The sequence below is a fragment of the Leuresthes tenuis genome, unplaced genomic scaffold (assembly GCF_036924035.1).
Source record: "Leuresthes tenuis unplaced genomic scaffold, fLeuTen1.0.hap1 SCAF_2, whole genome shotgun sequence".
NCBI lineage: Eukaryota > Metazoa > Chordata > Actinopteri > Atheriniformes > Atherinopsidae > Leuresthes > Leuresthes tenuis.
Window position 1 is genome coordinate 8358122 of NW_027325356.1, and position 12536 is coordinate 8370657.

At 39.5% G+C, this 12536-nt stretch overlaps 1 protein-coding gene across 11 annotated transcripts in view; it reads right to left on the bottom strand.

The window, feature by feature from the left end:
- neo1a (neogenin 1a) overlaps nt 1-12536 on the bottom strand; it is a 158631-nt gene that overhangs the window by 16957 nt on the left and 129138 nt on the right. For all 11 annotated transcript variants that reach the window (XM_072380082.1, XM_072380086.1, XM_072380080.1 and 8 more), the window contains exons 12-16: nt 12463-12512; nt 9999-10143; nt 6928-7038; nt 6642-6836; nt 5247-5342 (exon numbers count right to left, since the gene is read on the bottom strand). In XM_072380082.1, the coding sequence (XP_072236183.1) occupies nt 5247-5342; nt 6642-6836; nt 6928-7038; nt 9999-10143; nt 12463-12512 (597 nt within the window). The remainder of the gene's footprint in view (nt 1-5246; nt 5343-6641; nt 6837-6927; nt 7039-9998; nt 10144-12462; nt 12513-12536) is intronic.

Here is a 12536-nt window from a genome sequence, read left to right on the forward strand (position 1 = left end):
CCCGCATGCATGCACACAAATTAAAATGACCAAAATTAAAACATAACAAGAAGCGTGGTGTGGTGGATCAGACAGTGGAGTCAAAACAGGATGCAGGGAGGGACACGGAGGGGAAAATCAGGTTAATGCGTTAAAAATGAATGAAGGTGGCGAGGGCAGGAGGGAAAAGGTCATGTAGGTGCCACAAGGACGGGATTGGGAAGGGTGAAAAGAAAGAGAAAATATTCTATTAGAAAAACAGACACTAACCTCTACAATAAGACAAATGTACAGACTTGTGTGCTACACCGAAGCTACTGAACAGTATGAGATGCTCTATCGATAGCTAGGTAGCACTATGGGAAGAGAGGAAGAGATTATCTATTCATATGAAAAGATAACAATACATGGAAAATCAGAGCGGAAGCAGATACCCACAACCCTGTATTCAACATTTCATATAAATGTTAATATTTTGAAGCAGTCTTTTCAAACAGAGGCAATTCTGAAACATGTGTACAGATGTGTATATTGTGGAATAAAAAAAATTATAACACTTAATGCAAAGTGGATACAGACAAGAATACAGTACTCTGGAATATTTCCTTCTTTACAGGGTAAAGTAGATAAGGTGCCTTATGTCCTTCAAAACTTTGCAAAGAAAAATGACTCTTTCAGTAGGAAGCCTGCAGGCGAAGAGGAGAGGAGGGTCATGAACAAGTGGTGACTGTTGTTGGATAACTATGTATTTGCTGCTTCTGTTTTTCAGCTCAAAGGCGTTTGGTACTCAAAAACATAATTGAAGAGCTGTGCTGAAAGGTCACAGGCACATTTTTGTTGACTTTTGCGTGACGTTATGTGAATTCTGGCATCCGATGTCTAATTAGCTCTAAGAAAGTGACTCCATCGATATTTTGTAAAACCACCATGTGGCAATCTCAATATTTGCACTTTTATGAGATGTGCAGACTGCTGCACAACTTGGAAAGGTGGCTGTAACAAAACTTTTATTTTTTTTTTTAATCTGGAAAACTACAACCCCCCCAACTTTTCACACCAACTTGAGAAGGTGTTGTCTGTTTTTTACAGAAACGGTGTCTTTACAATCCTAACGAATAAGACGCATTTGGCAGCATGTGGGATCCCATCAAAAGCCCTCAATCATAAGAGCCTCAACACTTCTGTGGGTATTAAAATGGAACATAACTTTATTGTAAAAATTTAAATTACAGTTCAATTACAATGTGCTCTGTGAAAAACTTGTGGTCTAAGGCACAGGTTTTGTGCTTCCCACTTTCATTTCCACAGTTATTCCTTGTATCCTAATTCTTAGCGACTGTGGAGCAGGTGATGCAGAAAGGGTTGTCAACTAATAGAGTTCATCCCCGATTGTTCATTCCCTGGCTTTTCCACACGGGAAAGTGTACTTAGGTAGGAAACAGACCAGCATCTTGACGGACATGTTTACAACAATGTTATTAAATGAAGAATACATCCATTAAATAAATAACTGAAAGCGTGAAACAGCTGGCTTTCCTAATTAGGTTATCACATTAACTCATACAACACAGTACTGTGTCAAAATTCTTCTATCTTTATATGTGTCATTTGATATTAGTAAGCATAAAGTACTCTTTTGGCTAATTCAAATAACTGAACTTTCTAATTCAAATATCTTAGGAAAATAAATCCCAATTTTTCCGCAAACCGACGGCAAAAAATCTCATGCATCAAGTATCATCAAAACAATGATACAATGCTAAAACAACCGCAAGTAGTCTGAGGAATGCAACTGGTGTCGCACACACATGAAAATACATTCCTGTATATGCAATCGTCTCTATATTTTCATAAGTATTCAGTTAACTTCAGAACTTTTGTAATAAATTCCTGTGCCGGGACCATATAAATGGAGTTAGGCATGTTGAGTAATGACAACCTGTTGCTTTGTAGTTAAGAGCCACAGTGTATGCATATTGTGTTTTCACAAACACTCCAGTTTGCTTGTGTGAAGGGTCCCTGCCCATTCCACCCCATAAAGCACAGTGAGTGTGTGTCCAGAGTTAAAGATGGGCTCTAATAGGCAGCTCCTGGCCAACATACTTCAAGATAAATGCTTCAAGATGGGCTCCTTCTGGCTGCTGGTTTCCCTGCTTCTGTTTCTGTACTTGGTTTAGTTGAGATTGGGGGAAAAAGCTTTGCTCGGCCACCCGTGACGACACTCCTCCTCAATCACTTGTTGGTCCTCTACTCTACGCCTCGCTCCATTTGACACCTCTTTGTACGAGGCTGCCCTCATTATATTCCCAAGACCGAGTCAGAGTGTGTGTGTATGTGTGTGAGCATGCTGAAGATCCAGGCATTCATGTGGTTGTGGAGAGGCACTGAGGTCTTGGAATGGTACGCAGGCCGCAGATCTTTACTGAGCTTGGAAGAATTCACTCTTCAGTATTTACAAGGAGAAGAGGCTGCAGAAAAGAGGCTGACTTGTCCTTGTAAAACATTTCCTGCATTTGAGCAATTGGGTATATAGCTAGCACAAGTTCATAAAGTTTTCTTCACCGTTTTTCTTTTTTTCTGCAAAAGTAAAGTACTATGTAGGTCAGATTTCTTTTTAATTTTGACTTGAACACACTGCCAGGAAGGGAACGTGCCCCCGAGGATTCAGCAGCAAACGATGGTGGTGGGCTTCGGTTCTGCTTTGAAAAGAAACATTTGGATCTGACGAAGGGTTGCCAAAGCCACCATAGGGGGTCCGTGTGAGTGCAGCGTAGTATGTGCTTTTGTGTTTGTGTGTGTGAGGATATGAAGAAGTTAGAGCTTCTTAGAAAGAAGTGTACACTATGACAGTGTGTGGGTGTGTGCACACACATACTTAAGCTGTCACCCCCCCTCGAAGCATGTTGACGTGATTCATGTCACCAGGCATCCCGCCCCTCTCATGCTTGTTGGTGCAATAGTGCTGCAGCGAAGACAAACTGCAGCGATCAAGGCTGAGCAGGGAGGCGGGAGGCTGGATGGGAGAGGAGGCGGGTGCAGCCTGCATTCTGGGACACTCCAGGGAGCACAGGCTACTTGTCTTCTGGCACTGTCACATAAACTGTATGAACTCAGCTAACATCCACTCTAACTGGCAGCATTTTGCACACCAAGATCATTTGTCAAGCACTCTGGATTGGGACTCGAGCTCTGCTTCCTACTGCTAACAGAGTTTTGATCTGAGGCTTAACAAATTATTCACTGTCTGTTTGGCAGCCCATCAGAATAGTTCATATTCTTTGGGTAATGTAACAGAGCTCTTTACTGTACAGCAGAGAGATGACAAAGACAAAACTTCTCAAATGATGCTGGATATTCAAGACAAAAATGCCATAACCCAAACAAAACACACCCATAAACATTTATAATTAAAATCTCTTAAAGTTATTGATAAAAAAAACAATCTACAGACCTGTCTGCTAACTTTACCTCTGAATACAATAAATAATGTTTTGGAGCTTCCTTGTGAGTGTAATTATGATGTTGAGCTGATCCGAGACTACTCGGTTCTTACGCTGGGGGAAAAGAATTCTTACCACTAATTCTCTTCACAAGGATTTTACATCATGAAATCATTGTGCATTGCACTGAAAAATTAACCATTAATATCAAAACTGAATATCTGTGGGCGTACTTTTCCACTTTTTTGTCATTTATGCAGTTTGAAAAATACATTGATTCATTTCTTTAAAAAAAATAAAAAACTGATAATACATGTGAACATCTAATTGTCATCTTTACTGTAAATAATTTCATGTCAATCATTTATCTAACGATAAAACAAATTTTATTTAAGCTATGAACATGTATGAATTTGAAGGAATAATAATAAATTGAATGTCACGAGTAATCTAGAGTAGTATGTAAATGGCACTTCTATATCTCGTGTTTTCTTTATATTTGTTATTATAACAACTGTGTAAAATGTCTTATTTTCTCTATTTCAAAACCATCTGTTGTAGTTCTTTGTTGCATGTTTTAGAATATATTTTTGTATGTTAATTGTAGAATTTTTTCTTTAAATAAATCTATTTTTTTGTGGTGACGGTGATGAGGTTCGCCTAAGGCCAGCCTCGTAATAGTAGCGTGACGTGTTGCTTTGCATGTGTGGAAAATCAGGATTTTCATTTTAGCTTCCACATTCAGAGAATAGAGCTTGCAGACGATCTGCAAACTGTTTCATGTGGAGCCAACATGTCACACATATAAAAAACGCATCTCACTAGTGTCTTGTTACACCTGGGCATCTTCAATTATGTCCTTTTCAAACATAAATCATGGATTAAACATGTATTTATGACCATGAATGCAAGCAAAGAGTATGCAGAAAGATTGTGCAGGCATTAGCCGCTTTGCAGTCAAGCTGCAAAAGAAAAAGTTGGTGGTGTAATGTCCCATGTAGCTGCAATGCAGCTGCATTTATTGTTTGAATGCAGATCATTTTAAAAAGCTAATATAAAGCTAAATCAATGACAGTTAGCATGCTGAGAAGTAAATGATCAATACTACCTGCACTATGAACACCAGGCTGTTTCCATTACTCATATCTTATAAAGTATGTATGCATTATGACAAATGTGATGTCATCACTATACATTGGACAAGCTGTAATAGCAAATGTTTCTGAATGATCTCATCTCACCCCAGTAAGAACATTTGGCAGAAATAGAAACCTTTTTTTCTTTTTATGCCTCATGAAGCCCCTCTTTTATGAAGCATATTCTCAAATAATATATCTGGCCATATTTGCCAATTCAACTTTCCTTTCCAACACTATCTCCTGTATTTCAATAATAATAATTGGTAATAAAGGGGCGAAATTTGAGATCATTTGATTAAAAAGGAGTCTTAAGTGTATTAGAGGCCATGATGAGTGGAGTTAATTAAAGCAGCGAGACAGGTCGCTGACCCATTTTTTCCTCTGTAATTTAGAGTCAAGACACAATCTCTCTGATAATGATGTGAGGTTAGATAGAGGGTAAAGATACATGTTAGTCAAATCTTTCTTTCAGTTTGGAGGGACACAGACTATAACATTATGTGTTGCATTCCTTCAACTGTATGTGATAAGAGGAAAAAAAATTATCATTTGAGGCTCTGCAAAAGATTGTAAACTCTGCAAACTGAACTCCTACTTTTCAGTACATGAGAAAATAACCAATCCAACATTTTTCTCCAGTGAGAGGAGAGAAGATTTTTGTGTAGATGCAGAGGTGTGTAGTTCATACCTGACTGTGGTCTGGTGATGGCGCTCTCATATACAGGAATCCCCTCCCCCACGTTATTGAAGGCCTTCAGTGTGATCACATAGTGAGAGCTGGGGTCTGTGAGAGGCCGAGAGACAGCAGTGAGGTAATCAAGCCAAACTCTGGAGACTCTTGACTCATAATTGCAATATTAGCAGAGCCAATATTTGAATACAATCATCCCACTCACTGTGCAGGCTTCAATTATGCATATGTAGATTTTTTGCAACAGTTCCTTGCTTCAATCTGTCCACTCCTTTAGATTATTCTTTATAACTCACTTTGAGACCCATTCCTGGGGCCAAATGCGTAAAACTGTGTATATTCATGACTAAAACTGTGTGAATGCACAGTATGCACAACAAAATAGTTATGAAAATGAAAGCAAGAACAAAAAAGAAACCCTATTTACTGAAAATAAAACTGAGACTGAGACTTGTCAGTGAAGCAGAGAAAATGTGGGGATTTTTTGCTGATCTGAGTTCTTTAATCACCAACAGAACAAAAAAACTGATGAATCAAGTAGCAAGCGATCAGCTCTCTAAGTTCAGAGCTAACGACTCTGTAGCGGTTAAAAAAAAGGTTGGATTATTAAACCAGTGGCCAAAACACGCATTGGCTAAGGCATCACATCAGGGCTGCTCCTGTTAAATCTGCAGGAATGGAGGAATGTGGAACCTAAACAGATGATCACAAGAAAAGCCTATGAGGCAATACTGTATCAGAAAATCAAATTAATTTTCTTTTAACAGTCTCATTATGAAAATGTTTTGTCCTCCAAAATTACTAAATTAGTATTAAATACAATTTGTTTATGGAAAAGAGAAAAGGATCCCGAGCAAAAGTAAGAGCCAACAGGATTTTAAAGAGACAAAGCTAAATGTTCATGTTTCCTTTGGTTTAACAGCAAGAGCTAAAACCACCAAAACTGCTTTGTTTATCTGAATATTTTGGACCTTAAACAATTGTGTCCCCCATTAGGTCTATCTGTGTAATTAGTGGCTCGGGCAAGCGGTGAAGCTCTAATTAATTCCTTCGATACCCACTATGTGGTCTGTGTGAATTGTTTTGGAGAGTTTATGTGTCAGAGTCTTTGCTCATTAGTTATTAAACTCAGCATATCAAATCTAATGTGACACATTTATCTTTTCAGGAAAGATAATCATGTTAAAAGTCCACATTCACTGCAGTGCAAAGACAAGTCCCACAGGTCTTATCAATATCCAATTAGAAGTATTTGACAGATCTGTTGACATCTTCAAATGAAATTATGTCGGTGACAAATGGATACATAATTAATATCTCAGTAACAGCAAAACACAAGCCATCTGAGCTAAAACCCAAGGCAACAACATGACAAGCAAGCATTGTTCATACCGAGGTTCTCGATAGTGTAATAGCGCTGTTTGTAGTCCACTTTGATGGTCTGAGCGTGGGGACTTCCGATGCCATAGCCGATGGTGTAACCACGCACCACGATGTCCTGGTTCTCTGGTGGCGTCCAGCTCACCACGATACTGTTGACCAGTGGACGAACGTGCAGCGAGCTTGGCTGGTCCGGTACCCGTGATTCTGAGGGGGGAAATAAAGGGAAAACTTCAGTTAGGTAATATCTCAGCTTCTGGTTTTAGCTGCATGAACTGAAAAAAAAAAGTAATGCTACCATCAAGGTCACTCTCAAATGTTTCTGTTGTGGTCCACTCAGTGGCTGGTCCTGTGCCGTTGACCGTCATGGCTAACACTCGGAAAGAGTACTCTGTTCCGGGCTCCAGACCTGGACGGGCAACACAGAAATGTCAGATTTGGAACTAAACCTAAAGCAGTAGTCAGAACATGGGCATTGAAAGTTATCTTTTTCTTTGGCCTGATTTCATTCTACAACTGACTGATGCCCTAGAAATAGTTGGTGGACTGGGAATTCAATTTGGAGATTAAATAAATATTTTTAAAGCTAAAGTGTTTTAAGCAGATGACTAATACCTTACTAAATAGTTTATAAGGAGAAAATCTCTTCGTCAGCAGAGGGAGGGATTAAGTAAATGTTCCTGAGACGCAATTAACTTTCTTTTTCACTAGCAACCATGGAATTATTTCTGAACCTTGATTAAAGTTTTCATGAGTCTGTGATGGATGGTAGCACAACAACTAAAATACTAAAGGACTACAGAGAGTATAAAAAATGATTATACTCCAAATTCATTAATATTTTAAGGCCATGTCCCCCTTAGAGCGAGTTGCATCACTGCTGGGTGCCGACTTTGGTATTCATTTGGGGGGGGGGCGCCTGCTGACAAATGATGAGTTGCTGCATTCATTTTGTTTAAAATTTTGTTGCCGTCATATCGTCCCATTTGCATGCTACAAGCTAATCCCTGTAGTTGTTTCATTTTGTACCCACTTTTCTGGGCCACCCTTGGGGGTGGCTTTTGAACACTGTCTAACCATCCGTGCCTCCGAGGCAACAACATCTCCTTCTAAACCCTTTCTGAACCAACAAACATCCCTCTGATTCTCCAAATCAACTTTTAAGTGAATATTCTCTTTGATGCAGCGCACAGCATGAGGCTGGGCCACTTGAAAGTTGCCGAGAACAACATCTAATATTAATCACCACCCCTGTGTCTATCTGTTGATATTGTGCCTATTCTGAATGTAGCAGTGGTTAATCTTATTACAGTAAGGCATGCATCTTTAATTCAAAGTATTTAGATGAAACTCAGGTGTACAGCTCGACTGACAACAAACAACAACTCAGATGCATCACGAGTCACAAGGATAGGATTTAGAATATTACAGCACATCATACAGAATGCACTCAAAAGATGAAAGCAAGGACAAAATGGAGACTGATAGCATAAAAGATTTAACTTAGACACTATCTTAAGCCTCAAAAGGAAACAAAATTCTCACGTTCCCTTGGAGCAGATAACAAATGTTCTTTCTGGATCCACTATTTTAAAATTAGATTAAAAGAATCATATTGAAATGTATGTATGAAAAAAGGAGAAACTGAATAGAGCTGGAAACCCTCTGGGGAATTAGAGTGTGATACTGCAAAAAGACAAACAGTTTTGAGTCAAGGGCACAAATGAGTCAGAGTGATGTCACAAGTTTGTTGGCCCTGTTCACACTTCATATCAAAAACACCCTCTACAATCCAAGTGGACAGTCTGAACTGGAGTGTGAACTCATGCTTGGACACAGTCAACACTTATGTGTAATTGCTAGATTGTCCCCAACGCTACCATTGACTGCTCAGCACTTCAGTAAGCTTGGCCACGGATGAGCCTGAACTTTAAAGTGCCCACAGGCGTGCTGTACTCATATGCAGACTCCTTATTTTATTTCTGGTTTTCTTGAATAATTGAACAAGATTTAATGATCATAATCAGTTTTCTCATACTTCACATTGCTGCCTCACTTCTGGTCACTGTTTAAGCTGCTGTCTTCTCACGGCCTTCTTTCTTAAAATCACTCAAGTCCTGAGGTCTCTACACTGGCTTCCTGTCCATCAAAGGCTTGGTTTAAAACATTGTTTTTGGTTCATTAAGCTTTAAAGTACATCTCAGATGATCCGGTACATTATGAACCTCATTATGAGCATCTCAGGTCTTCGTTAACGGGTTTGCTTTCTGTTCCCATTAGTTAGAAGTCAACATGGAGAGGCTGCTTTTCCTTCTATGCACCATATATGTGGAACAAGCTCCAACAACTCTCTGTTTCACTTGTTTTTCAACTGTAAGTTTTGTTTTTATCCTTTTACACTCTACTTAAAGCACTTTGAGACTAATTGCTGTTTAACTGTGCTGTATAAATAAATTTGCTTTGCTTTGCAGATGCTCATTCTTTTTTTAAGACAATGCGAGACACTGGGCAGACATTATGCATAAAAAAGCATTTTTACGTTTATGTTGTCAAATCCAGAAAGACAAGCCTGCACTACAAATAAGGTAATTCAGGAGAAGTCGGGCTTCTTTAGACTAATTTCACAGAAGGCAGTTTGTGTTCCTCAGCTGTTGCTGAGCAGTTTCTGAGTTGATGGGTGTTTAATTTGCAACAATGCTTATGTGGGTGATACATGTAAAGATAAGATCCACATGACTTAGTGTTTTGGCAGTGTGGTGTATTACCATGTAAGAGTTAAAACTGATTTTCTCCTTTTTTGTAGCTGTAAGTTAAATATTTTCTGACTTTTTTTTCTTTTTCTTTTTTGCAGGAATCAAAGTTTGCTGTCCAAACATTAATCACATCTGTAACTCCAGCAAATTGGATGAGACACAGAGTACACACGGGACACAAGTCGGCAGTTTATCACTGAGAGGGAAAGTTTGCCCAGTGACAAAACCAAATATGAAAAGCAAAGTGAAATTTGAAGGGTCGACAAGATACAATTAAAATCTGCTTTAAACAGCAGGTGTAAACTGTGGTCTGTCTCTACTGTCTCTACCACACTCAAACTAGTTGAAACTGGATGTTAATTGCTTGTTACGAACTGGATCTATTGTTCCTGTTCACCTACACACAGTAATAAATGCAGTACATTCACAACCACTTCCAGAAGATCATCTGAAAGTCTGCAAAACTGCCATTTGCTGGCCCATAGAAACACGACTTATGTCTTTTGTTGTTCTGACATTAGATTTACTAAACGATGAACATCTAAGGCTGAAGAGACAGGTTTTTGATTTACTCAGAAACTGGCTACTATAGTAGAATTAACTCCAAAAGCATTACCATCAATGAGCTTGTAAAGCTGTGTGCCTGCAGTGGTGACAGCAGATTCGCTCCTCCGGGATCCTTTCCGGTACCGTATCTTGTAGGTGATGATTTCCCCATTCTGGCCGCTAAGTGGTGGGGGCTGCCACCGAAGCATGATGCTCTGCGGGGGAAACATTTCAGCAGGACATGAGTCAAATAAACAAAATGTCTTATTTAGCACATGTGTGCCTGCAGCTGTAAAGGTGACCTCATGTTCTAGCAGGTAGCAACAGAGGCCTTTGTGTTAACTTGACTCTGCAGGGTCACTATTCTGTCCCACCTCCTTCTGACAGAGATGCAAACAGGAGTGCCTCACAAGAACAAACATCTCTCAGAGCATGAGAGCAAATTGATGAATTAGGAGGAAATAAACACAAAGAACAGAAGGAGTGAGGTGTGTTCATGTGTGTTTCTGTTCAGGTTAAGGCTGCAGAGATACTAAGGCAGAGAGATTCATTTTAGGCTTTTGCTTGCAGAGTTGTGAGGAAAAGGCATCCGAGTTTCTGTGTGTGTTTAAAGAGATAGGTGGGGGGTAGCTCAGTGTGGGAGAAGAGTTAATTAACGCTTCCTCACTGTCACACTGATGCACAAAAGCCTGAATACATGTACAGGGCTCACACAAGCTCCTCCCCTGCTGAGCCAAGGGAATTGCACAAATTAAAATTGGGTTAAGTGTGTTCCATTATTTCCATTTTTCTTATTAAACTATATGCCCCAACTTGTTGTGTGTGTTGCTTTTCTCCCATCTTCTCCCTAATCACGAAAACCTGTTTAATTGACTTTGAAAATCACTGGGGAAGGTGAGAAGGCAGATGCCAAAAGGAAATGAAAAAAGATTACAAAAACATGATTTGCAGGTTGCCTTGCAGGTAAAAGATGAGAGGCGCCGCCTGACAAGACCTAAAGAGGCGATTGAAAATTAAATGCATGTTAATTAGCTTTTTTCTCTCTTTCAATTTGGCTGGGAATACTGAACAGCTAATTGCATATATGCTTTGCATTTACATACTTGTTCAGGAATTATTGACTTAATGGCTATAAATCAAAGCCAGTGTCAACAAAGCAAATAACAAGACAATAATTCTATTAATATTTAGAAATAAAGGATGCTGCTTGTTTGTTTCAGTGTTTTAAATAGCTTTTTTTTTTCCAGATTCCTCTTTCAGAGTGCGACCTCTTGAAATTAGCACAAGTGTTTTCTCACCACAAATCTGAGCCGAGTATCCCTCAGCAGGGGTGGCCGGTCTGTACTCAAGCTGGGAGAGTGTGATAGGATTGTCTGTCAGTTTTTTTTCCCTCACTTGGGCTTTGCATCGACCAGCGAAGGGCTAAAAGTGCTGGCTGCTGTTTCTGTAGTCAATCCATGCACCCTGAGGTTTTCCCCATCTTTTTTTTTTGCACTTGCTGTCTCGAATGTGAGGAGTGAGAAACATCTTTTGTAAAATTTAATCCCTCACTCTTGTTTAGATATGCAATAAATGGGCCTACAGCTCTCTGTTTGAAGATCAAAAGGCTAAAATGATGAGAGGTAGAGGCTCGCTTCCTGTTTTAATCACAAGCTTGTTGTGAGGCCAGCAGCCACCTCAGCAGCCTTATTTAATCAAGAGTTTCACACAAGAACTATGTGTTAACTAATTTGTGAGACATTAGTTATGTTTGTTCATAATCAGTTTAACAACAAGCCTTAAAAGAGATGAGAGACAACAAGAAATCCAATCTAAAACAAGTAAATCTATTCATTCTGTTACTTGATTCTGTCATTCTGTTACACTTGTCAACCAGTAGGGTGACATTTCTGTTAACAGGGTTGCAAAGTATTAAATAACTGTAAGTTCCAGCTTAACTACTAGCTTTACCATTTTCAGTCAAAAGAAATCCAGATATCTGTGTAAAATTAACCAATTAGGGTAAAAAGCAAACTGTTGAACCTTCTCCTTTGAATAAATGTCTCAAAATGAAGCAACTGGACATCAGCACTTGTGTTGAGATGTGAATGACCCGATCATTCTGACCACAGGGAAAATTTTAGCTGACCCCTCTCTTTGTTCATTTAAGTTTAAGCTATTGGCTTCTACGCCACATTCTACTACAGAGCTGGACTGACACAGGATAAAACCTTCTGACAGGCAAGTCTCCTGCCGATGAGAAGATCAATGAGGGTTCACACACCCTCTTAACCAGCTGGGGCTACAGGCCTCTGATGTAGCTAATCACATGGAGCAAAAACAGCCTTAGACCTGCAGGCTACAAATCTATTCAGCTGTGTCTGTGTGTACACGAGCGAGTCGGCGTGGATGTGCTAAGGCAGCTACATATGTTGAACACCAGACAGTCCGGAAACACGCATTTTAGGTGTGTTTGTGTTTGCTGTTCAACAATTGTTGCCTGTGCAGCATCTGAGAGGTCATTTTGTGTTAAAGCTCCTTCAGCTTACACTTACCTTCGAGTTCTGCACTTCCAGAGTGAGGTTTTGAGGAGGAGCGCTTGGAACTGTAGAGAAAACAGACAAAAATA